This window comes from Marmota flaviventris, chromosome 8 (assembly GCF_047511675.1).
Source record: "Marmota flaviventris isolate mMarFla1 chromosome 8, mMarFla1.hap1, whole genome shotgun sequence".
In the NCBI taxonomy this organism is placed as follows: domain Eukaryota; kingdom Metazoa; phylum Chordata; class Mammalia; order Rodentia; family Sciuridae; genus Marmota; species Marmota flaviventris.
In genome coordinates this window covers 47,510,868-47,538,790 of record NC_092505.1, presented here as the reverse complement: position 1 = coordinate 47,538,790, position 27,923 = coordinate 47,510,868, and the positions used below count along the sequence as shown (strand labels likewise).

General features: G+C 38.2%; 1 protein-coding gene across 3 annotated transcripts in view; it reads right to left on the bottom strand.

Annotated features, from left to right (window-relative positions):
- Ccdc50 (coiled-coil domain containing 50) overlaps positions 1-27,923 on the bottom strand; it is an 85,598-nt gene that overhangs the window by 11,087 nt on the left and 46,588 nt on the right. Inside the window, exons 6-10 of one of the 3 annotated variants that reach the window (XM_027935961.3) lie at positions 22,684-23,211; positions 16,390-16,508; positions 15,586-15,630; positions 15,383-15,487; positions 2,909-2,991 (exon numbers count right to left, since the gene is read on the bottom strand). In XM_027935961.3, coding sequence (XP_027791762.2) covers positions 2,909-2,991; positions 15,383-15,487; positions 15,586-15,630; positions 16,390-16,508; positions 22,684-23,211 — 880 coding nt within the window. The remainder of the gene's footprint in view (positions 1-2,908; positions 2,992-15,382; positions 15,488-15,585; positions 15,631-16,389; positions 16,509-22,683; positions 23,212-27,923) is intronic. The other 2 variants (XM_027935962.2, XM_027935963.2) reach the window with 2 other exon arrangements.

Here is a 27,923-nt window from a genome sequence, read left to right as displayed (position 1 = left end):
AACAAGGTTAGGTGTCTCCTTGTGCTCTTATACACACTATGCTTTTTTATCTATGGAGCTTAACATAATAATAACAGTTATTGAAATAACTGTTTAGACAATAAACTTCATAACAGCAAGAAACAATTCATTCTTTTGGACTACTGCTTACCCCTGTTCTGAACAATTATTAAGGTGTCCAATAAATATTTAATAAATGATTAAATGGAGATAAATATAATTCACATACATAAGAATGTACAAGGAACTAAATGAGATTTATAAAATCTTTAGCACTTTCTAAGGTAAACCTGCAAGCAAAATATCAAATAGTATTTCCAGTATAGAGTTATACAGGTAAAACAATTTGGAATTTGGGTTATAACTTTTTCCAATTACAAAGAGTTAGAAGTAATCCAGTCTACTGACTAGTTTTCTTATTTCCTTACAAAGAGAAAAACAACTTATAATGACAAAAGAAACTCGTGAGAATTTGTTTCTCCTCTCTTCTATTTCTACTACTAACCCATGGAAGTAATAAACATCTTAACTTAGGAAGCTCCATGTTTTTCAAAACTTGAAATCATTGCTGTCCATATAGATAGCTAAATAAACTTTTCTACCATGACCAAAACAGGATACTAGACTCTAACCAGAGAGCATATATATATACAAACATACACACACACATCTAAGGTATATAAACTTTCATTTTTAACTACGAAAATAAATGTTTCACAAAACTCTTGTTCATTTTTGTTTTGCCATATATATAATCTTTCAGTAAATGATATTTGAAGACAGTGTTTCCTCTTAGGTCAAAAAAGATTTAAGTTCTACTAGCAGCCATAAGTCAATTTTCACTAATAGCCCTTTTTAAAAATTTATTGATTCTTTTTTTAGTTATAAAGACAGTAGAATCCATTTTGATATATTTATACAAGCATGAAATATTCTCTTTCTATTTAGGACCCCATTCTTTTTAATTTTATATTTTTTGAAATTTTTTTTAGTAGTAGATGCACACAATACCTTCATTTTGTTTATTTCTTTATTTTTTTTAAATGTGGTGCTAAGGATGAAACCCAGTTCTCGACACATGTGAGGCAAGCGCTCCACCACTGAGCCACAACCCCAGCACTAGGACCCCATTCTTGTGGATGTACATGATAGTGGGATACACTGTGATGCTTTCATATATGTAAACAGAAAAATTATGTCAGATTCATTCTATAATATAGGATCATTTGATTACTCTTTCAATAAGCCTAATATTTTTAGAATATCTATTTATATTTACATTTATATTCCAAAAACTTAATTTCAACAGGAGGAAGCTTTTGAAATAGCTGTCCAAGACTATTCTATCAAATCAACTATAAAGGTAGTAGTGTTCTAAAGAGGCCAAGGACTTATTATGAAATCACTCTAAAATTGATTTGAATTCATTTGACTAAAATCGTCATCATCAGCATCGGTATCATTATCATCATCCAGACATATTTACCCATAGCTGCCTTTTATATTATCTAGATATTGTGGAGTGTACTAAACTATATAATTCTAAATTGTGGTTTAAAAGATATTTGGCATGTTTTTAACCAAAAATTATGAGAGCAACAGATTCTATATAATTAAACAGACTATATTACTATTATCCTCCGAGTAATACAAACACAATATTATTTTGTTAAGGGTATTTATCTTTTGAAAACACATGAGTTTAAAAACAGAGGATGGATTTTTAAGGACACTAAATATATTCATTTGAAGAAAGCAAGTCCAGCAACTTAAGTATTGGTAATAAGTGGCAACAACTGTATATATTTTTCAACACAATAAAACTTACATTTATAATTTTAATAAATATTAATAATTCAAGGTATTAATGATTCAGAATTAAATATTAGGTTTAGTGTTACTTTTTTTCTTTTTTCATTTTAAGAATATTTTAACTGATAAATAAAAAATATAAAATTTGTATATATTAACAGGATGACATATTTATACATGTATATATTGTATAATGTTTAAATCAGATTAAACATATCTGTCTCCTCATTTATCATTATTTTATGGTGACAGCTTTTAATATACTTTTTTCTACCTTTTAAAAGTGTACAGTTCATTACAGTTATTTATATTCATCTTCCAGTACAATAATAGCCCACCAGAACTTCTTGCTCCTGTAACTTAGTTTTCATTGATCACCCTTTTCTCATTCCTCCCTCCCTGCTCCTTTCCCCAGTATCTTTTCATATTTAATGTTTTGTCTTCATATTCTAATTGAAATGTTGTCAAAGAAAGACAACAAAAAACAATAGAGAAAATAAGAGGTTACTTCCTCAGAGAATTAAATATTGATAACTAAAGGTGGAAAGAGTTGTATTTTTCCTATAAGTAGGACTCAAGACTGCTTGAGAGAAGTCAGTCAGGAAGTACATATGCCACAGCCAAAGCTATTTGCTCTGGAGGGATTTAGAGTTTGCAATGACTCAAGTATTTGCCTAAGATATTGAGATTCAATGCAGGAATGAGTTTTAGCATCTTTAAATGTCATGCATACAGTAGTGTGGATGAAGAAATCCAGTAAAAATTTAACACCTGAGATTTTATTTAGGAAAATGGTTAATCTCATCTCTCCATAGCTGAGGGTATAAATTCAGTGAAGACACAGATGGAATTGGTCCTTCAAAAAAGCACACCTTTCCCTATATACCCCAGTTTCTGTAAAATATCACTTATTTGACTTATGCAACCCAATTTAAGACTAGAAATTTTAAAAGTTTGAGAAGAACCCTTAAAGATTTGACAGCACCTCAAACCTGCAGTTTTCGATATCTTCTCCAAAGAATAGTCTTTTCAGGCAACTGACATCTCCTTACTCAAAATTCAATTTCCTCTCTCCCCTTTTCAGGTGTCATCTTACCGTGAAGGCCTGTCATTTTTAGACCGGTGGTGAGCTTCATCATGCTCCTTTGACTTTGGGTGTGTTGATTTAGCTGGTTTTGACTATGAACAGAAAAAGAAACAAACAAAATGTACACACACACACACAAAAAAAAAAAAAAGATCAAGCAAAGAAAGAGGTTTAAAAAACATTTAAGTTCTCCTTTAGTAATTTCAGGTTACTTACATTTAGTTAAGCAACACGAACTTATTTTATATACAGTCACTCTGAGGTTTTAAAAATACATAAAAAATACATAGGTTAAAGGAAAAAGAAATGTTTCTAGATGAGATAATCTCTGTGTGGTAAAGTAAAAAGTTGTAAAATGCCATTTAAAAAGATTTTGAGGAAACCAGACTTACTTTAAAAGCTTGAGAAAGGAAGAAAGAAGAAAAAGATATTTGTACATGGCAGATTGAGACAAAGCTTCTCAATGGAGTTAAAAAAAAAAAAAAAGCCTTTGGTTGAAGGGCAGCCATGTAAACTAACATTAAAGCGATTTAAACAGAATCTAAGCCTCGTTTAAAAGAGTGAAGTTGTAGGTGGTGAAAAAGTACATTTAAAAGTACAGTATAGATGATAATTAAAAGGCTTTAAAAGGTTAAATTGAAGGTGGTCGAGATACCTTCATGGCGGAAAAAAGATTGCTTTATTGCGTCATTCGAAGCCTAGTTAATCTTAAAAGCATTACTTAAAAAAATAAACATGAAAATGGGAAGATAATAGGATAAAAGATATTTAGATAAAAAAGATTAAAATTTTGAAGTGAAAAACTTTAAAGACAGAAGAATAGAAAGTTAAAAAGAAAAAAGATAGAAAAGATGTAGGAAGATAAAAAAAGGTACGAAGACAAGAATTTTAAACACACAAAATAGGAAAAAAAAAACTAGGAGGAAAATAAGCAAATAAGGGTAAATATAAAAACCTTAGGGAAAAAAAAAAAAAACTAGAAGATAGAAATAAGATAGAAAATGGTTGAAAATGTCAAGTAAAGGTATTTCAGATAGAAAATACAAAAGGCTAAGACAACTATTAGATACAGACATATACTTATTAAAACAAAAAGAGGGAATTGGAAAGGGGTATATATCCCCCAAAGATAAACTTAAAATAACCCTTTTTACCCTAAACTTTTAAAATTTGGATTCATAAGGACTTAGTGCTGCGGAAAGACACATGTATCCAAAAAATGTACATAAGCCTAAAGTACTTTAGAAAGATATTCTAACAGGACAATGGAAAGGTCCTGACCCAGTGATTGTCTGGAGTCGGGGGTCTGTTTGTGTTTTTCCACAGGGAGAACAGCAGCCGATTTGGATTCCAGAGAGATTAACTAAAACAATTTCTACAGATCAAAAAGAAGATGATTTGACTCAAATCCATAACAGCTGATATCCAGAGCTCCAGCTTGGCCATTCTTACATCTGCGACAGTGATTAACCAGTGATGCAATTTTTATTTCCTTGCCAGCGCACCCCATGTTAGTTGTGGTAGTGCTGGCATATCTTTGCTGATGGTGTCACCAGTGATGCAATTTTTTCCAAGAAGCCGTCAATTGGCTTGGTGTTGTGGCATTTCTGTATCCTCCTCCCTTCTGCTAGTGATGGTCTAAAATTTGGGGGCCAATGGCTTATGCTGGACCGGTAGTCAGTGACGGGTATGATCCAATTGCAGTGGTATCAACCTAAGACAGGAGGCTGACGCCTAAAGGTCAGTTTTCCGATGACGGGTAAGAAGCATATGTTGAATTGGACAACCTACCAGGCACGGTCCTTAAGCCACATTAACCTCACTCCCCCACTGGCACCAAGGCCAAATTTGGGGGCCAACATAGGTGAGGCAAAGAACCTCACCCCCCCACTGGTGCATAGACCTATCCACAAGTATGGCTGTATGCTGGACCGGTAGTCAGTGACGGGTATGATTCAATTGCAGTGGTATCAACCTAAGACAGGAGGCTGACGCCTAAAGGTCAGTTTTCCGATGACGGGTAAGAACCATATGTTGAATTGGACAACCTACCAGGCACGGTCCTTAAGCCACATTGCTTGTTGTTTAATTAATCAGAAGGGGGGAGATGCTGGGAGCCATTAGCCAAGTAGGTATGACAATTTCCTTGCCAGCGTACCCCATGTTGCTGACATTTGGCAGTGACATTGAATGTAGGTAACCTTGCTCAAGGACCAGGCGGATTAGGGTGTTCCCGGTTTAAGATAATCGGGTTTAGGGCGTTCCCAGTTTAGGTTCCAGGTTTAAGGTTTAAGATTATTCCTGCTGGGAATAGGGCGTATCCTGCTGCCTGAGTTCCCCTTGAGTTCTCACGGGATTCAGACAGTATTTTTTGGGAGATATAAGCCCAGTGGATTTGGATTTGGGCAGAGAACGTGGATTTCCCCAGAACATGATTGTAGACGGTTGGTGTGAGTTCGGGAATAAAGAGTTGCTGTTTGAATCTACAAGCTGTGTGGTGGCTCGTGATTGTGTGCCCAGCCAGACTGCGGCATTTGTGCCCAGCCAGACTGCGGCAATATATAAAATACATATATATGTATTATAATACATACATAACATATATACATATATAAAAATACATATATATGTATTTATATGTATATATGTCTATGCTCACAGATATATACACACATACACACACAAAGGCAGGTCAAAGATGGTTAATGCAGCTATATAAGTGGGCAATATACAAATAAACAAACAAGGTCACCCACACAGGCATGCTTGGCTATATATTGTTAATTTAACAGCTGGATAACTACTGATATGAACTAAAGATACCCAGAGTCAACAGAATCTACGTTTGGGCTCTCAAACTTCCTTCTATATACCTGGCTGATGATTTTCTAGCTAGGCAAGTAAAGCACATGCAAGTTAAGTTGCCCAAAAGAAGAACTATTACAGCACCAGATATAAATCTAGAAATCACAGAAGTCATGGTACTTGCTAGACATATGGCTGTTGGCAGCAGGTCCACCCTGGCCCCTGGAGCCCTACCTCCACTAGTTTGTTCTGCATGCCAGTGTGGCCAGCTCACAAGGCCATGGCGAACTTGCGGTTTTTCTGTTCCTGCTTGTCCGTCTGAGACATATGTATCCCACGGGAATGCCTTGACCTTTTCTGGTCTGATGGACTTATTGTTAAGGGAGGTTTCGGTACCTGACAATAATAGATGTGGAAACTAAATTTCTCCCCCCTCCCTCCTGCTTTTGGGTAGTTTTCCACTTCTGCTGCTTGGGGTATAAAAAAAGGTGTGTTAGCAATAAAGATTATTATTGACTCCTGGATGAAGAACCTTGGTGTCCTGTGTGTCTTTTAACCTCGCCGTCCCTCGCCGGACTCGGCTCCCTTGGCCGGACGCGGCAATTGGAGGTTCCCACCGAGATCCGGAAAGCAGGGGTAAGCGGACGGGGCTCACCTTCTAAGAAAGAAGGGGGAGGATTGGTTTAAAGATAATTTAAAGAGACAGGGTACGTACCATGGGAAACTCAACAGCGAAGGTTCGTCTGGCCAACGAACTAAAAGAGCTGTTAAATACACAAGGAACAGGAATAAAAACTAAGACTGCAACCGAATTCGTTGAAATTATTGCCCAGGCTTGTCCTTGGTTTCTGACAGGAGGATTTCTTAATAATAGTGACTGGGACCTGGTGAGGCATGACCTTCAGAAATTATTGAGGGACCGGGGCTCGGACAGTGTCCCAGTTGCCACTTTTTCCTTATGGAGGTTGGTAAAGGATGCTTTATTAACAGATAAAGTAAAGATCAAGGATCAACTTGCTGAATGTGAACAGGCCCTTAATCAGGTGCAGGAGGAGCAAATGGCAGAATCCTTAAAGGATGAGGGTCCTCTTGAGGACTCGGGCTCGGGGGGTAAGAAACGCCTCCAGATTTCTAAGCCCGAAAAGGATCCTGAGGACCTCAGTTCTCTCTCTGAGGAAGAGGAGGGATTAGAAAGGGAGATAGAGGAATTAGAACATCGCCTTAAAAGGGCAAATGTGAGGGTGCCTAGGGCCCCCTCAGTTGCCGCACCTCCTCCCTATAATCCTGATTGGAATGAGGACGCCCCTACTAGACGGGCGGGGGTCCACTGGGGTTCTAGAGCGGCTCAGGTTTTTCCAATGATTGAAAACGCCGATGCTGATGGACAGCCGGCCAGAGCCCATGTCCCCCTAGCCTTCAAGGACATAAAACAGCTTAAGGAGGCGGTCATTAATTATGGACCTCATGCCCCTTTCACATTGACCCTCTTCGAGTCCTTCTCAGCCAGTCAACTAATACCTAATGATTGGCAGCAACTTTGCAGGGCTGTGTTGTCTGGAGGGGATTTCTTATTGTGGAAAAGTGAATATCATGAAAGGTGCCGCGAGCTGGCTCAGATTAACCTAAATGCCGGCCATCAACGGCGAAATGCTGAAATGTTAACAGGAACTGGGCAGTATGCCACCATAGGCCAACAAATTAATTACGACCCAGGTGTTTATGCTCAAATAGCCTCAGCTGCAGTCCATGCCTGGAAAGCCCTGCCCATTTCTAAGACTGAAACAAAAATTTCCAAGATCTCTCAAGGGCCCTCTGAACCTTATTCGGACTTTATAGCCCACCTAATGCAGGCTGCTGGAAAAATATTCCCTAATCTAGAACAGGCTATGCCACTTATTAGACAACTGGCATATGAAAACGCTAACACTTACTGCCAAAATGCTATTAAGTCCTCCCGGGCCAAAAGTATAGATGACATGATTCGAGCATGCAAAGATATAGATGGGCCTCATATTACTGGTCAGGTTTTGGCTGCTGCCCTTAAGACTGGAATGCAAAAAGCTGATAACAGGGGAACCCGCTCTAAGGGGTGTTTTAAATGTGGAAAAGAGGGACATATAAAGAGAAACTGCCCGGAAAGGAGCGAGGGTGCTGGCAGAGGGATGCCTGGAATTTGTCCTAGATGTCATAAAGGAAATCATTGGAGCAGTGAGTGCAGGTCAAAATTTGACATCCAGGGTAACCCAATACCGTCGGGAAACGGGAACAGGGGCCCGCCCCGGGCCCCGGAAGCCAAAGTGTACGGGGCAGTGCAGGGACAAAACAGTGCCCCAGGGAGTGGGCGTCTCCAACGCCTCCCACTGACCAACCCCTTTCTATCTGGGAACTCCCCAGGGGAACACCAGGAAGCGCAGGACTGGACCTCAGTTCCACCTCCCGAGCGGTATTAACTCCCCAAATGGGACCTCAGACGCTGCCTACTGGGGTTTTTGGGCCCCTGCCAGAGGGGACGGTGGGACTAGTGTTGGGACGAGGTAGCGCACCTCAGTGGGGCTTAAAGATTCTTACGGGGGTTGTTGATGCTGATTATCAGGGAGAGATAAAAATAGTAGTAAAAGCTACCCAAGGAATTGTTATTCTTCCCCCCGGGGAGCGTATAGCTCAATTGCTGCTGCTACCCTTAGCTTCCATTCCTGGGCACACCCTCCGTGGGTCCCGGGGCGACGGCAGCTTTGGCTCCACTGGAACTCCCCAGGCCTTTTGGGTAGCTCATTTGGATTCGCGTCCCAACCTGACTATTGAGATACAGGACAAGGCTTTCAAGGGAATACTAGATACGGGGGCGGATGTCTCTGTCATTTCTGAAAAACAATGGCCACCTGCCTGGCCCCTCCAGAGTCCCTCGGCCATATTACAGGGGATAGGACAGACCCGACCAAAAAGAAGTGCTTCCTTTTTAAAATGGAGAGATGGCGAAGGACATAGTGGCCATTTCCAGCCCTATGTGGTGACTGGACTCCCCACAAACCTTTGGGGGAGGGACTTGCTTCATCAAATGGGGGCTATTCTCACTACCCAGACTTTAAAAGGAAATAATAACTTTGTTAATGATGCAATGCTAGACATGGGATGGATCCCTGGAAGGGGACTAGGAAAGAGACATGAGGGCAGAATATCACCTGTGGATCCAGCAGAACAGGTTACCCGGCGGGGAAGAGACCGGAGAGGACTGGGAAATTTATCCTAGGGGCCACTGAAGTGCGGCCACCTCCACTGTCCATTACTTGGTTATCAGATGACCCTGTGTGGGTAGAACAGTGGCCCCTAACTAAGGACAAATTACAGGCCGCTTCCCTATTAGTTCAAGACCAGCTTAAGTTAGGACATGTGGTGCCCTCTACCTCCCCTTGGAATACCCCTATTTTTGTTATACAAAAGGGGTCTGGGAAGTGGAGACTTCTTCAGGACCTACGGGCTATTAATAAAACTATGCAACCCATGGGACCCTTACAGCCAGGGCTACCCTTTCCTACTGCTATCCCAAAGGATTGGCACCTTATTGTTATAGATTTAAAAGATTGTTTCTTCTCTATCCCCTTAGACCCACGAGACCGAAAGCGTTTCGCTTTCTCCTTGCCTTCAACAAACTTTAGGGAACCTTACCAACGGTATGAATGGACCGTCCTACCTCAAGGGATGACTAATAGTCCTACAATGTGCCAATATTTTGTAGCTGAGGTTTTGCGACCCTTTCGACAGCAGTTCCCACAGCTCTACCTCATTCATTATATGGATGACATCTTACTGGCAGGGCCCAAGAAAGAAAGGCTTCTTCAATCTTATGAAGTCCTCCAATCCCTTCTAAAAGGGGCAGGGCTGGTCATAGCACCTGAAAAGGTGCAGTTTCAACACCCTTACAATTATTTGGGATACATCATTAATAACATAGGAATCTTTCCCCAGAGACCCCAGTTCCAGATAAATCAGCTCAAAACTTTGCATCAGTGGCAGACATTCCTCGGAGAAATACAGTGGCTGCGCCCTTCCTTTCATATTCCAACTGGAGAGCTCAAACCCCTGTATGACCTCTTGCGAGGAGATCCTTCTCCTACGTCGTGTAGAGTACCTACACCAGAAGCCTTACAAGCACTGAGGCTAATAGAAGAGGCTCTGCAGGACATGCAGATTATGCAGATAGATTATTCTCTGCCCTTGTCATTTATAGTTCTACCTTCTAAAATTACTCCCACAGGAGTGTTCTGGCAAACGGGTCCCATTTATTGGGTCCACTTGCCGGCTTCTAACCCCCGGGTATTGACTCCCTTTTATGAGCTAGTTATTAATTTAATTTGGAAGGCTAAATATTTGGGTGATGCATTGTTTGGAAAAACCTTTGACATACTTATTCAACCTTACACTCAAGATATGATACACAAGTTACAACAAGAACATGACCTTTGGTGTCTTTTCCTGTGCAGCTTCAAGGGTCAGATTGATAATCACTTCCCTAAACATAGACTTTTGGAGAGCTTTAAAAGGTGTCCCATTATCTTCCCAAAGATTATGAAAAGGGAACCTATTCCAAAGGCCCAAACTGTATATACAGATGGGGCCAAAAATGGATTTGCCGTCGTTTTTGATGGATCTCAAATTCTCCGACAACCTGTGTCAGGTCAGTCGGCCCAAAAGGCGGAAGTTGAAGCTTTAATCATAGCTCTCAAAGTCTATAGTTCTATTCCTCTTAATGTATATACTGACAGCTTGTATGTAGCCAATCTGGCTCTAGTCATAGAAACAGCATCATATATTGGAAAGCAATCCACCATCACAGAACAACTACAGGTAGTTCAGCTTCTCATTTGGGCTAGACGAGATCCTCTATACATTGGCCACATCCGAAGCCATTCAGGGCTCCCTGGACCTTTGTCAGAGGGCAACGCAAAAGCAGACGCTGCTACTCATGCTGTTGGCCTTTCCTGTGTGACGACCGAATATGACAAGGCCTTACAATTCCATAACAAATTTCATTTAAATGCACAGTCTTTACGCTTCCATACAGGATGTTCACGAGACCAGGCTTTACAGATTGTCTCATTATGTCCAACCTGTGCACCATTTATTCATTCTCCTTCCCTTGGGGTTAATCCAAGAGGACTACAACCTAATGATGTCTGGCAAACTGATGTTACACACTTCCCTAGCTTTGGTAAGCTCTCCTTTATACATGTTTCCACTGACACATATTCTGGCTTCATTTTTGCCACCTTACATACTGGAGAGAAGGCTAAGGACGTAATCAGTCATCTTCTAAAAGCCTTTTCCTCCATGGGCACCCCACGATGCCTCAAAACCGATAATGGTCCCGCATATGTAAGCCAGGCGGTTCAACGGTTTTGCACCCAATGGGAAATTAATCATAAGACTGGAATCCCTTATAATCCACAGGGACAGGCTATCGTGGAACGAGCCCATCAACATTTAAAAACTTATTTACAAAAAATAAAAGAGGGGGAGATATACCGGAATTGTCAGGGACCACAAGCACTTCTAAGCATAACCTTATTTACTTTAAATTTTTTACTCACTGACACTGGAGGGCGCACGGCTGCACAACGCCATTTTTCCCCTCCCACTGTACAAGATGCTCAAATAAGGTGGAAAGATTTATCCACTGGAAAGTGGCAACCCCCGGCTCCACTCTTAGCTAGAGTGAGGGGAGCTGTATGTGTTTTTCCCCCAGGAACTGAGAAGCCCATTTGGATCCCGGAGTGCTGCACCAGACCGGTGAATGAAAATTCAAGACAAAATGAAGTTCCCAAGATGGCTGATCCTGCCGCTGTTGTTCTCACCCCTTCAAGTGAGTGCCGAGACACACCTCATGAGCTGGACCCCACTTGTGGCATTCCTTCTGGACAGGTTGGTTGAAGGAGGGCTTGACCCCCCACCTGGGAATATTCATGAATATCTTTTTGGAGCCCCTTGTGAGTGTAAGGGAGGGCCCCGGCACTCGGCCCCCTCTGGTTATATCCAGAGCATTGATTGTGGGACTAAAGTAGCCTATATGGCGGCTGAACTCAATCAAAACATCGGAGGATTTGAGCAACCAAAATGGGTATGTGTTAATAAGCCTGGACTTGTTGTCCCTAATCCGACCGAGACTCTTGGAAGCTGTCCCGCCACTTGTCATTACATCCCGGCAATGCACATCTCCTGTTATACATCGGCCTCAATTTGTGTTAATAATCAAGGAAAACAGTATTTTGAGGCCATCCTAACTAACACCCGTGGAGAATGGGGGACCACTTATAATTACATTCCTTTTCTTGGTGACCGGGGAGGGGAAGGCATCACGACTCGGTTAACGGAGGCGGGATGTGAGGGCGTCGTGGGTAAACCTTCCTGTTGGCCCATGCAGGCCCCCATCGGAATCTCTGATGGAGGGGGACCCACTGATGCTATCAAACACCTTCAGGTGATTAAGCTTTTAAAGCCGGAGATTCCTAAGCCTACATACCACCCCTTGATATTGCCCAAATCCCAGCTTCCTGATTTAGATGCCAATACATTAGATATCCTAGAAACTACCTTTTCTTTACTTAACAGTTCCAACCCTACCCTTGCTGGTGATTGCTGGCTCTGCATGACGGCAGGTGCAGTCATGCCATTGGCGGTTCCTATCAATTATACCATTGATGATGACAACACATGTCAATCTGGGCTACCCTTTAAGGTGCAGCCTCTAGGTGGTTTTATGTCATGCCTTCTGGGCATGATGCAAAATAATACCTATGATGTTGATGTTGGAATCTCTTCTTTTGGAAACTGCTCATTAGTAAAGAATTACTCCTCACCTACTCCGCCCATTTGTCCCCCTAATGGTACAGTCTTTATGTGTGGTGGAAATTTAGCTTTTCCCAGGCTCCCAGCAAATTGGACTGGTGGTTGCGTTCTGGCATTACTGCTTCCTGATATCACGATTATCTCAGGAGATGAACCCCTACCTATTCCTAGCCTAGACATCTTAGTTAGAAGACACAAGAGAGCTGTGCAGGCCTTACCACTCCTTGTTGGCCTTGGAATAACCGCTGCTGTGGGTACAGGCACGGCAGGATTAGGTACGGCTATACATTCTTACCGCCGCCTATCTCAACAGCTTATAGATGATGTGCAAACCCTGTCGGGAACCATTAAAGACTTACAAGACCAGATAGACTCTCTAGCAGAAGTAGTTCTTCAGAACAGGCAGGGTTTAGACTTGCTTACTGCCAATCAAGGGGGAATTTGTTTAGCCCTTGGGGAGAGGTGCTGTTTTTATGCTAACAAATCTGGCATAGTTCGCACAAAAATTAAACAACTCCAAGAAGACCTAGAAAAAAGGAGGAGGGAATTATTTGAGAACCCTCTCTGGACTGGACTTAATGGATTTTTGCCTTATCTTCTTCCCTTATTGGGGCCATTGTTAGGCCTCCTTCTAGTAGTGGCAATAGGACCCTGCATTGTAAATAAGATAGTACAATTCATTAAGGATCAAATTAATATCTTAGCCTCTAAGCCAATACAGGTTCACTATCAACGCTTGAAGATGGATGATCACCTCTCTGAGATATACTTCAGACCGATCCGAAGATGAGTGTCCTCCTTAAAAGAAGAACTCCTGCCATATCTTTTCTCTATGCATACCTCTCCCTTTTGCCTTCCTGTACTAGGATCTTTGCTGTCTAATCTCTCGGTCCAATCACATCTGCCATTCGGCGGTGACGGTCGTGGGTCCCGTAGGTGGAGACGGTTAAGCGTTCACCGCAATAATGTCTTGATAGGTCATAACACCTTGAGCTGATCTTGTAGTACCCAGTGACGGGCAACTTTCACGCTTGCTGTGCGACCTAAGACAGGGAATCGGGGCCTTCCCAGAGACGGGTAAGCATCGCAAGGGCTGTGAACGACCTAAGACAGGGGCTACTTGATTCCCACTGGCATGCAAAAAACAAAAGAGGGGGACTTGTTGGCAGCAGGTCCACCCTGGCCCCTGGAGCCCTACCTCCACTAGTTTGTTCTGCATGCCAGTGTGGCCAGCTCACAAGGCCATGGCGAACTTGCGGTTTTTCTGTTCCTGCTTGTCCGTCTGAGACATATGTATCCCACGGGAATGCCTTGACCTTTTCTGGTCTGATGGACTTATTGTTAAGGGAGGTTTCGGTACCTGACAATAATAGATGTGGAAACTAAATTTCTCCCCCCTCCCTCCTGCTTTTGGGTAGTTTTCCACTTCTGCTGCTTGGGGTATAAAAAAAGGTGTGTTAGCAATAAAGATTATTATTGACTCCTGGATGAAGAACCTTGGTGTCCTGTGTGTCTTTTAACCTCGCCGTCCCTCGCCGGACTCGGCTCCCTTGGCCGGACGCGGCATATGGCCATTACCCTCTGACTTTCCCAGTTTATAATCTATAATACACCTAACCTTTTCTAGTTAACAAAGAATTTGAATAACTGTGGCTTATATTATATAGCAGAAGCATTTGGGTATTCTTGATTAAAAATAAAATGTTAAAAAAAAGTTTGAATTACTAAAAGGATAAGGCGGGGAGTTAACTATACATAATTAATATGGAAATAATCCTTTCATTTGATTTAAGTCTGACTCTTGGATAAGCGAGGAAGAGAAAATGATAGAGCAATATTATCAGTCTTAGTTTCTATGTCTTCTTCTGCCTCACAATCATTACCAAAAATGTGAGGCGAAACCAGAGCTCAAGAGAAAATCTGTTTGAAAGAGAACAGTGCTAAAGATCGACTGTATCATGAACACACATCCAAAGTTGCATGCTTCCAGGACTGGTGCAAACTCCCTCCCTAAAAAGTCTTTATTGTGTGTATTCTTGTACTGCTCCTCTGCTTTTATTCCATCCTACTGGGTCATGTATTTGTTAGCTATCTAATCTTTGTTTTCCTCTTTGCATTACATAAGATCATTCAGGAAAGATCTTCTTTATCTCCATGTGGGTCCAGTGTGGTGCTTTGCAAACAGTCACTGATGAGTAAAGTCTGTAAAACTGAACTTGTAACCACCACATACAATAATCAGATTACAGCAGAAAGAACTGCAGTCACTGCTTGTTTTGTCAACTATTTCCAATTAATGAAGAGAAAGAAAACAGTCCAAGCTAGTGCTAAAGAGTTCTTCCACTGTGACATATGCAATAATTTGCTAGTGATAAGTATGTATCTGTCAGTCTTCCATAGAAGTTGTGTCAATGAAAAGAGAAAACAAGTACATGGTAGGGATAAAGAATAACACAAGTATAAAAGGAAAGTAGACAGAACAGATTACCATGAAAATTCTGAAAGCATGTGAAAATACTCTATTCTCCTATACTGTAAGTATATGCAAACAAAGATCATTCGTAACCAGAAACACATGCATCTTAGGTCTTAAAATGAATAGACTAAGCTTTTTCAATCTTTGCAGTTATCTTTTTACATAATTATTTTCAAGAACTCAATGACCTTTCACAGTGAAACAACTTTTACACATTAGATTCACATATGGTAATATCCTAAATATATTTGCAGAGCCTATTCTAAAAGCAGAGTTCCCTTCCCATTTCTTATCTTATTTCTAATAAAAAAATTAAAACACACACACATACACACACACAACCACACACAACCACACCATACCTTCCACTCAGAGTCATGCTTTCTTTTGTCCAAAGACGACTTCTCCCGCTCTTTGGCTTTCTTATAAGCTTTCTTTTCTTCTGCCATTAGAAGTCGAGCAATTTCCTAAACAAGATCCAGTCAATATCATAAACTACAAAGTTGCAGGTAGATTACTGGGATATTTCCAAAAAATATTGTTAAATTCATTAACACAAGCATACCTCATCCTGGGCTACTTGAGCTGCTCGCAGGTCCACCTGGGTAGCCTTTGATGTAAAAGAAACACACACAAAAAAATTAAGACATTCATGTTGCCCACTTAAAAAATCTTATACAAAATACACTGGTATTTGAAACTAGTTGTGATTAACACCTCTGAAGTTGATCAGTAGTTGGTGTGCTTTCACTAGTCAGGCAGCAATTCTTTTGATCAAATCCTCCAGCAGGTTCTTAAGAGAATTGCTAGAAACTTCATAATGCCGAGACAGGGACTTGGAGATCTGTTGTCAATACTTAGTAAATGAACCTGGATGTAACACCTCCCCCTATCCACTTGGGATATGTTCCAAAACCCTCAGTAGATGCTTGAAACAGCAAATAGCACCAAACCCCATATATAGTTGTTGTTTTTTTTTCCTGTTCATACACACCTATGATTAAATTTAATTTAAATTTAGGCACAATAAGAAATTAACAATCATGAGTATAATTATTATAATAATAATATACTGTGTATATTAAAATATACCAAAGTTGTGAATTGTTTATTTCTGAAATTTTCTATTTAACATTTTGGACTACATTTAACTATATGGGTAACTGAAATTACAGAAAGAGAACTGCAGATGAGGGGAGATATTGTACTCCCATCTTTGTTTTCCACATATCAAAAAGATTTTAAAAAAACAGATTTCAGTTTCTTAACTGATGGAAGACTATAATGCCCATTATATAATAATAATGTTTATTCAATTCACAAAAAAACCTACTGATTCACCTGAACTTTTGCCTTAAAATATGCTCACCAAAAGTTCTTCTTCTTGCAGTTTTCTGGCAATTTCAGCATCATACCATTCCTGATTCCTGTGGGGGACTCGTGGTGCAGGAGGGCAGACAGCATCTTTCACTACCCGTGGCTTCGTTCCTGGAAAAAACTCATTGCAATAAGGCAACTGTGGTTGTTTCCTGAAAAGTTGTGAAATTTAAGAAAAAGAAGTTTTTCTTGATGTATCTAGCATTGAAAATATTGCCTCCATGCCCAAATTCAGTGTGGGGTGCATCTGAAATATATTTTTCCCTAGGTATGCAAGGACAGTGCTGCTGATCATCCATTTTAATAGTTACCCGCCCCCAAACCTGACAAATAAAAACCCCCTTTCACACGGTCCCATTAACAGCAGAATATTGCACAAGAAATTACAAGTGAGGCCTTCACAAAATAGAAAGTAGAAAAAGAAAAAGTTAAGGAAAATCAAAAGAATTTCTTTTAAAAAGGAGGTTACAGCATCATTAAAGAGACTAAGCTGACAAGACTAGAGGAGGTGAGAGAGACTCCTAGTTACCTCAGATGGCATATCTTACTGCAAAGGGAACAGAAATAGCATCACCTGCAAATTATGTGAAAATACCTGTTAGCCAATCAATGGCCCTGCCATGGCTTCTGCTCTGATGATAAACAAACCCATTTCTTCAGATCTTTACCACAGCTTTCATCCATCCTTTAATGTCATTATTAAATTTTAGGAAGACATAAGAGAAAGAACACAGAGCAGTGACCTCAGAGTTCTATTCCTCTGGGGAGAAAGCAACACGGGGGACTGGTGAGTTTTTTGTTGTTGTTGTTTGTTTTTTTTTTAACTTTAAAATGTTATCTAAGACAAGTTTTGAGAGCTATTTCAAAATTGTGACTATTTCTCTTCATACCCATTTATAACTGCAATTACTCAACAGTGTAAACTGTAGTATATTCAGAAATAATATAAATTTTGAATGCAGTGAATAAAATCAGTCACTTGGAACATCAACTTTTAGTAACTGAGGCACAGAAGGGGAAAGAAAGTTTACTCCTAATTGCCTCTCTTATACCAGCATTTGGAAACTATGGCTACATATTATAATCTCTTGGGTAGGGGTGATTTAAAGAAAATTTTTAAGGAATATTTGCCCCACTTTAGTGTAGTGTGGCCTTGGATAGGTTTAAGTCTTTCCAAATAATTCATATTTACAACTAACATTGCAACCACTAGTTTAATACATTATCAAAATGCCTTATCACACTAGATTTACTTGCTGAAAATATGGAAAGGAAGGGAGAACTTAGTGAAGAGAATTTAGGTTATATTGTGAAGCCCATCTTTGTAGAGTTTTCAGCCTAGTCTTGTGATAAACTGAAAAGCTACAGACCCATATGCTTCTATTTTTACCACAGAGAAAGCAGAGTAAACCTAGTATTTTAGCTCCAGACTTACACAGACCATTTGAAATCATCCCTAGAGCTACTAAATCTTACAGGGAGCTGGAGTAGAGAGGGCTGTTCTGAACCTAAATTTCTGATTGGTTTAGGACAGCAAGAAAACAGTGGCATGCTCCCAAGAAGATAAGTAGAATGTAAACCTCCCTAAATTTAACCCTCCCTGAATTATGGTTAGCTTAGTCATATCTAGAAAAGGAGATTTCAAGTGAAATAAATTAGACAGGGAACTTCGTATTGGGTGAGGTCAGCAGAAAAGATAGGCTGCTATACCACACTCCAAGTCTCTAGAAAAATGATAGTTTAATAATCAGTCCAAAGCCTAATTGAAGGTGATACAATACAAATAGTTTCTCCAGTTTTGCTATATAGTGAAGTGATAAGTGGGATATACTGAGATTTCAAGACAGCAAACTTTCTCCACTATTATGCCTTCTACTCTACACAACAGAATTAGCTGAGAAAATGTAGTCAAATGAAAAGTCTTAATTGGTCTGACAGAATGATAACATTAGTGCTTACAGTTAAAAAGAGAATGATAACTTTAATTATTCATAAGAGTTAGAATTTGAGGTAATAACTCTCAGTCTCAAATATTTAGAGGGGAAACAGTTCATTTAAACTTTTGCCGTACCACTCGTATTTACAAGTCTCATTAGATAGAAAATCCCAGTCTAGTACACTAGATTTCTAGACTGGCAGGACTGCCTAGTCATTATAGGATTTTCTGTTCCTGATGCGATGTGATGTGAGTTTTTCTAATTACAAGAAGAAATACCAGATACTTTAGTGGAAGGCTGTCATTACAGAAAACAGTAATGCTTAAAAAATTTTTTAAATGTAGTTAATTAAAGGAGATTAAAGGAAGAGTTGCCTTTATTTTAACAGCTTAAATAGAATCAGAAAAACTATCTTCAACTAGGTGAGCCAGATTTCCAACAGTTCCACATATTAATGTAATTGTTCCTTGTATTTCTGTTTATCATTTCTCCAGTTTGAGAACACAAGAACTTCCCAAAATGAAATACATGAAGCATCCTCTTAAATAAATTCTGATAAAATAACATTGCTTAAATTAGTACTGCTATTCAAAATACGTTTATTTCAAGCTTGAGATAAAATTAAATGATGACTGGAAGAGTCTGAGATATCATGCAAGAATATTTTATAAATAAGCCATATGACACCTGGGAAATGCCATAGTATATTTAACTAATAATTTGTAAAAGAAAGTGCAAAATATTCCAAGGCCCAGAGAATTTAAAAACTAACTTCAAGGCGAAAAAAAATCAAAGCAATGATAAGCTGAAACAGATACACAGTGCAATAAAGAAGCTACTCTGAAAGGTTAGGTACGGTCATTGTCCTACAAAAAGTAAACTAGTCATATATTTAATTTAGCAATTTTATTTTGCTTTCCTTTTTCAACTAAATCTATAAGTGTTGTTTTGAAAATGCTCTTAGAACTAGCTTTGTCATCTTGCTAGTTTCTTCATTATTAAATTAAATAAAACTTTTGCTTATAGTAACAACTTTAAAAATTGAGTTTTCTTCAACAGCCAGTGTAGCCAACAGTACTTAGATATTACATTTTAAAGTAATCCTCTGGCCTACTCCAGGAAGGTTGTAAAAGCAAATGCTGACAGGGCCTGTGAAGGTAAAATTTATAAGGCAAAGTAAATATCAAAGGATAGACACTAAGCAGTTTACATTGTAACCATAACACATACCTCAACACATCATTTTTTTTTTAAATCCTACACTAGCGATATAAAACCAAACCTTTGCCTCCACAACTGTAATACTGGAGATTGTAATTCAGCGTTTAGTTTCATGCTTTTTAAACCTATTTACAACACCCTAGAACAAAACTTGAAGCCACAAAAGCTAACCATCCCTCAGAGCACATTTATAAGGTCAGATTCATAGAATCAGAAATGAAGAAGGTAATCACCATTCATCCCCCTCACGCACCCACCTTTAGAACTCTTTCTAAATTTCGAGAAATATAACTTCTTTATAAACCTACTCCAAATAGATCCTACTCTCTTCTCTATGCCCCCATAGCTTTTTGTTCATGTTTCCCTGTTATATAATTTGGGAGTGTGTTTATATATCCATATTTTTGGCTTGACTAATAACCTTCCAAGGCTCAGATCCAAGCACAAAGGCCAAGGCAAGAATATTTTTGGTAGATTTTCAGTATGGCTTGCTAAAGTAAATTTTAATTTTTCTTATAACCAAGTCCTTTAATTAGAGACAATATAATAGGAAAAAATCAACTGAATCACCCTGAATCTGTAACCTAGAAACCAGTTCCCCAACCAAGAAGAGTGTGACTGAACAACAGGTTCTTTCTTGGTACCTCTTGCCCATCAATCCTTCTGTCTCTGTAAAATTTCAATAAGAGCTAAAAGAAACAAAGATGATGAATATGATCAATTAAAATACAAGACAGTAGAGTGCTATAATAGTGCTGAAGGCACATGGAAAGCATCAGAGAGTCATTACTATGTCAATAATGGACTGCAGAGTTAAGCCTGAGGTGTTCTAAAACATTGACACTTACCTCTAACATTAACCTAATTTCTATACAGGCACCAAGAACTTGTGATGGCGCTTTAGAACACCAAGTGAAGAGTTAGAATTGGAGAAAGAGCACAAAATGTAACTCAACACAATAATTTTTAAACTCTAAATTCATGAGAATTACCTTTAGGTGTAAAACATGCCCAAACTGACTCAGAAATTTGCATTTTTAGGAAACAGTCTAGCTGAATCTGACAATTTGAAAACCCTATATTAAAAGACTGCCAATTTTATATTTGATAAAGGGGCTAAAAGCATGCAATGGAGGAAGGATAGCATCTTCAACAAATGGTGCTGGGAAAACTGGAAATCCATATGCAACAAAATGAAACTGAATCCCCATGCACAAAAGTTAACTCAAAATGGATCAAGGAGCTTCATATCAAATCAAAGACTCTGCACCTGATAGAAGAAAAAGTTGGCTCCGATCTACATATTGTGGGGTCGGGCTCCAAATTTCTTAATAGGACACCCATAGCACAAGAGTTAATAACAAGAATCAACAAATGGGACTTACTTAAACTAAAAAGTTTTTTCTCAGCAAGAGAAACAATAAGAGAGGTAAATAGGGAGCCTACATCCTGGGAACAAATTTTTACTCCTCACACTTCAGATAGAGCCCTAATATCCAGAGTATACAAAGAACTCAAAAAATTAAACAATAAGATAACAAAAAAACCAATCAACAAATGGGCCAAGGACCTGAACAGACACTTCTCAGAGGAGGACATACAATCAATCAACAAGTACATGAAAAAATGCTCACCATCTCTAGCAGTCAGAGAAATGCAAATCAAAACCACCCTAAGATACCATCTCACTCCAGTAAGATTGGCAGCCATTATGAAGTCAAACAACAACAAGTGCTGGTGAGGATGTGGGGAAAAGGGTACACTTGTACATTGCTGGTGGGACTGCAAATTGGTGCAGCCAATTTGGAAAGCAGTATGGAGATTCCTTGGAAGGCTGGGAATGGAACCACCATTTGACCCAGCTATTCCCCTTCTTGGACTATTCCCTAAAGACCTTAAAAGAGAGTACTATAGGGACACTGCTACAACAATGTTCATAGCAGCACAATTCACAATAGCTAGACTGTGGAACCAACCTAGATGCCCTTCAATAGATGAATGGATAAAAAAAAATGTGGCATTTATACACAATGGAGTATTACTCTGCACTAAAAAATGACAAAATCATGGAATTTGCAGGGAAATGGATGGCACTAGAGCAGATTATGCTAAGTAAAGCTAGCCAATTCCTTAAAAATAAATGCCAAATGTCTTCTTTGATATAAGGAGAGCAACTAAGAACAGAATAGAGAGGAAGAGCATGAGAAGAAGATCACCACTAAACAGGGACGAGAGGGGGGAGGGAAAGAGAGAGAGAAGGGAAATTGCATGGTAAAGGAAGTAGACCCTCATTGTTATACAAAATTACATATAAGAGGAAGTGAGGGGAAAGGGGGAAAAAAAAACAAGAGAAAGAAATGTATTACAGTAGATGGGGTAGGGAGAAAAGATGGGAAGGGAGGGGAGGGGAGGGGAGGGAAGGGGAGCGGAGGGGGGATAGTGGAGGATAGGAAAGGCAGCAAAATATAACATACACTAGTATGGCAGTAGGTAAAAAAGTGGATGTGTAACCGATGTGATTCTGCAATATGTGTATAGAGTAAAAATGGGAGTTCATAATCTGCTTGAATCAAATTATGAAATATGATATGTCAAGAACTTTGTAATGTTTTGAACAATTAATAATAAAAAAATAAAATAAAAAATAAAAATACTGCCTACACAACTCTTCATTTTACAGATGAGAAAGATGAGGTCTAGAAAATAAAGTATTTACAGTCCTATTGGCAGGTAATATTATTAAGGAAATATCACCAGATCTTCTGGGTTCACTAAAGTAAACGAGAAGTTCAGGAGTTTTCACTGAGTATTGAAATTTCTGTTGTATGGTCTTGGTAAATGAAGAAGTACATTTGGGATGGGTACCTCCAATTGTAACCTAGATCTGGAAAAATCTTCCAAGGAATCAGTATATTCTCATAGAAGGGGAAAAGTAACAGATATTTTCCTTCTTCCTACAGACCTAAGATTGAGTAAATACCTTTATGGACATTTGGATCCAGGATTTTTTTTAAGGACATGAGTACGAAGCAGAAAGGAATGAGATTTGCTTAACATGCTTACTAAAGACATTGGTTTGTATGTATATACATGATACCAGGACTTCCAATGGGGTGGTCCTTTATTACCTGGGTCATGGTGATGGTGCTGCTCCTCACTCTCTGAGAAGGGAGGAGTCCTGTGCCTGTGTCTCCTTTCTCTGTGCTCACCTTGCCCATGGTCCCTCCCATATACAGCTTCCTTGCAGTGAAGCCCTGCTTTCTGTGAGGACTTTGGTGAAAGTCGATCTTGGTGTTGGGACTGTTTTCCCCAATTATGAGTTCCATGGCTACCATTAGCCTTCCAGTCATCACAATGAGTGCTCAGAAACACATCACCATTGATCTTAGGAAGTGGAGGTCTTCGGAGCTTCTCCTGACTAGGCTTTTTTCTTTCATGCTGCTCGCTGGTAATTTGGGCATCATCTCTCACTTTGCCCCAGCTGGAGGAAGACAGGGATCTCTCTGGTGAACAATGTTTTTCCAACTCTTTTAAGTTCTCCAGTGGATGTCTTGGTTTCTCTTTCTTCTGCTTCACAGTCTTTCCATCATTCTGTAGTCTACAAGACCTTGAGTATCCAGAACCCAATTCCCTGGCCCTCCTTGACCTTGGCTGGTCTGAGTGGAGGTATAGGGATATGAAAAATAAAAATGCAAATTAACTTAATGAGAGTATGAACTAACTACATAGAGGAAGTCAGGGCCCAAGTTTAATATTTTCAAAATGGAGAAAACTGCTTAACAAACTGAGCAGAGAGAATGAGTATTTACTAAAATGTTCCATGTATACAAAAAGGATTCTGGGTATATAATCAGAAAGGTGAAAAACTAAAATTAAGTGAAATCTGAAAGAAGAATTTGATCTTGATTAGGCAGAATTTATGGAGTACTTTCATATTTGCCAATAACAAAGAATATAGCTGTTGAACATTAAAGTGTATTGTATAAAACTGTTTTGGTACTAGTATGGGGAGAAAAGTAGGGACTCAAAAGTCTTATAAAATAGAAAAAAAAATTAAGATTTGTGATTTCAGTCATAGGCTTTCAACTATTCTTAGGGGAAATGGCAATAAAATTATATCAGAATGTTGCTAGTTTCTGCTTAGTTTTGAGAAAGATCTTGATATTCCTATACCCACTTCCCTTTTGTGGCCAAAGCAAACATTCCCAGATACTTCAAAAAATAGCCCTTTATCACAGTTCAGTGTGGAAAAGGTTAAGAGGAGAATTTCAGGTGAATAAATAACCATGTTTTATCTTTTAATAATTCTGTTCTCAATTTTAGTGAATCTTGGCAGAGAAAAAAAATCTTAAAAGGGGATGCCAAAATGGAATACATAAAAATGGGTCACTTCCTAAATATATTTCCAAAAATTTTTATACAATTTATAAATAAATATATAAATCTCAAAATTTAATACAAACTTCAGAAGAGCACATGATGGGTGCTTTTGTCTCATTCAAGCACACTGAAAAAAAAAGCAAATTAATATGCACTTTCCAAGGAATGTACTGATTTTAGTGTTTTTAAAATTTTAAATTCATTTGGGGAATAAAATAAAGAAATCCTAATTCCAAAGAAAATTGCTAATTTAGTTAAGATACATTCCCTTTTGGAATTAATCATTTGCTGAACTGCATGTAACAAAGCTATCACCATTTGATGGGGTGTAGAGAAAATAAAGAACTATATTTTCTTAGTTTTTAGTGTGTTTTTACTGTTCGGTTGCTTTGATACTGTTAATCTGATAAAGGAATAGTGTAAAGGGGTGTCACAGCTTCCACCCAAAAATCTCAGTTTCATCTTACATTTTCCAGAAGAAAAGGAAATCTTAAAGATAAATCTGTATTAAAACCTATAATCAAAACAATCTGTACAAGTATTTAACTCTACAATTTACAGTTAAATTTATATGACATAAAAATAAAAAGTGAAATGAAATAACTACTCTATGATAAATAAAAATTCTATTCCTTTAATCAAAATATTATTTTAAGTCTATTTTATAACTGAGCAAGAATCATTTGGCTTGTGCAATAATGTGATATAACCAGCTATTAAATGACAACCACATTCAAGAAACAATGGTTTATAGTGTTGATACCAATATGCACACAAGTAACATGAATGAGTCTACTTTTAAGATCAAAGGAAACAGAAAAGGTTTGGTTTTGATATGAATTTGTGAGGCTGTGTTTTTTAAAAATTCCTGTTGAACAGTAAACCCAATAGTAGATTTATTCTAAGAACATGTGTTGAAATAATTATTACAGAGTCGTCACTATATTTTCAGAAATGACTGGAAAAAAATTTCTCTAGTTTACCTATTGTGATATCTATAAATTTGAGGGGAAAAGAGACAGAGGTGGAATATCTGTGTCAGTCCTTCAAAACCCCTTCCAGCTGAGGACTGAGAATTAGACACTTTTTGAGACTAGGTTATTTGGCAAATATAAATAACCTCCTTATTGCATACACACCCACACCCCACTTCCATGTTTATCATTCAAAATAAAATATTTTAGGTAAATGCTATATTATATACACATAACAACATATACACATAACAACATTCATGAATGTATAGAAATAGTACTTTAGAGTTCACAAGTTCTTCACCAAAATTACATTACTTGATTTTTTCAATATGCATGTGAAGGACATGTTTTTAAAATCTTATTTTACAGATCAGAAAACAAGGCTTAAAGATATTGCAGTAGAGATCTTTTTTAAAATTACAGTTGCTCTAAAGAAGGGACAAGACTTGAATCATAGTCTTATGACTTTAAAAATAATCATACATATGAGTGTAATACAGGGTATGTAGCTTTGAAAGAAAAACATGGACTCACAAGTGAATAAAATAAACCATTTCACAAGTGACATAATTTGAAAACATTTTGGATAATTTCAAAATTTTTAGAGAATCTATATATAATCATTTTTAAAAGATTAAATTGTTAAATTTTATGTAAAACAAAAGCTGAAAGGACAACCATTTCTGTAATGTTATACTGTGATTATGCAAGTAAGGCAAAACTCAAACTAAAATCAAAAGAAGTACAATTAAGGACTATCCCAGATGTGTTGGGAAAGGATCACACCGCAAACAACAAAAAACTGCTTTATAAATATAAGCCAAATTATAATATGGTCTCTGTGGAATTCAACTTGGCCTAACTAAAGGCATATAAATGAGGATCACATGTTTACCAACATGTAATCTCTCAGCACCACCACAGCTGAGGCAAGAGAAATTCTAGTATCTACACACACTTGCTCAGGTCACCACTCCCTATTCTTCAATACACACTCAACTCCCTCAAAACAGCATATATTGTGCTCCATATGTGTACAATGAGTCAAAATATATTTTGCTATCATGTATAACTAACTAGAACAAATTTTTAAAAAACAAGCAAATATGCCAATCTCTACAAATTTACAAAAATAATTAAATATATAGATTGTTTTTATAAGGTGTATTTCAAGTGTCTGAGAAACCATTCAATTCTTAACACAGTCTCCTACCTAGAGATGAATCAGAATAAGAGTAGTCTAGTCAAAACAAATAGGTCTGAGTTTCAACTCAAGTTAGCATAGATGTTAAAATTACTACTTTAGACCAGTCGGGCATGTTGGCACATGCCTGTAATTCCAGCTACCTGGGAAGTGGATCCTGAGTTCCAAGCTATCCTGGGCAACATAAGTACCCTTCTCAAAAACAAAACAAACAAAAATATTTTAGTATTCTTAATTATTTGCCATCCTAATGTGTTTGGATTTAAATTTTAAAATAGTTTTATTTATAGTGAGCATGCCTCTAGAGCAGAATTAAAAATTAAAAACAAAAAAAAATACAAGATAATATTTCTGAGATTTGAATTACAGCTGAAGAATAACTTTACCTTCTGGTCTCCAGTATAGCAAATGTAGTAATAACTTTTCTTTCTTTTTAAATGATGTAATATATCATTTCATCAGAAAAAAACTAGCATAAAAAAGATGGTTATCAAAAAAAGATCTGAGCATTTCACTTACGAAAAAAGAATCAAGCAACAAACAGAATCAACCTGCTTATAAAAATAGGCCACAGAGCTGATCCTACTGATCATAGTAAACTGAGTACAAAACATGTGACTGCTTGCCCGGTGTGCAAACCTGTAATCCCAGCAGCCAGGGAGGCCGAGAAAGGAGGATCAAGAGTTCAAAACCAGCCTCAGCAATGGCAAGACACTAAACAACTCAATATATCCTTTCTCTAAATAAAATACAAAATAGGGCTGGAGATATGGCCCAGTGGTTAAGTGCCCCTGAGTTTAATCCTTGTTACCCGCACCCCCCCAAAAAAATGACTGCTCAAGATTATACTCAAACTATAATAATCATATCATCTACATATATGTTGCTTCCATTCTACTCATCAAAGACAAACACATCAAAGTTGATAACTGGTTTTGCAAGGTCCTTTTGGATCACTGACCTTAAAATTTTTACTATCTAGAAGTTGTCTTTAGGTTTTTTTTTACTCATGACCCAAGGTATGGTCTTCAAGCTTATGTTCAATAGTGACTCTTGAAACCACGTGAGATGTCATTCCTTAGACAAATCTTTGAAAAGGGCTGAACTTACTTGCAAATACTCATTTCCCAACACATATTTAAGATAAAGAGTCACCACCACCACAACTACCACCACCACACTGCAAAGCAAACACCAGAGAAGCAAGACTGTAATAGAACTCTATTCCCTTATACATATATTGTAATCAAAGAGCAAAGAAAGCAAAAAATATATAAATAAAAATAAACAATGCATCTCAAAATTTAGTATTGTCTGTCATCAGCAGGATAAATCACTGGCCTAGGTTTAAAAGGCAAGAAAGCATGGAGAAAAAAAAGTTTTGTTTCCCAGAAACTGATGCATGGTGTGCCTTCTTTATTCACACCATTTTGCAAATTAAAACAGCAATGTCCAGACTTCTTTGAGAAAATTTAAGTGCAAAGACTCATCCATCATTTTCAAACTCTATTTTATGTACTTAGAAGATAATACATCACTCCAAGAGACTGCAGCACGGGAGAATACATGCCAAATCTTACAAAGCCATATCCAAGTTTAAAAGTCATAAAAATGGCTCTGATTATCCAACTATGGAACAGATGAATTCATTACCTTATAAATAGAATCCCACCACAAATCTAAATGTACTCAATATCTGGGATAAGAGAAATATCCCCAGGTCCCTAAGGTCACTTTATGGATAGAATCCAAAGAGTGTCTTGCAGTTATATCTAAGAATAGAGTAGGTCATAATACAGGGATGGTT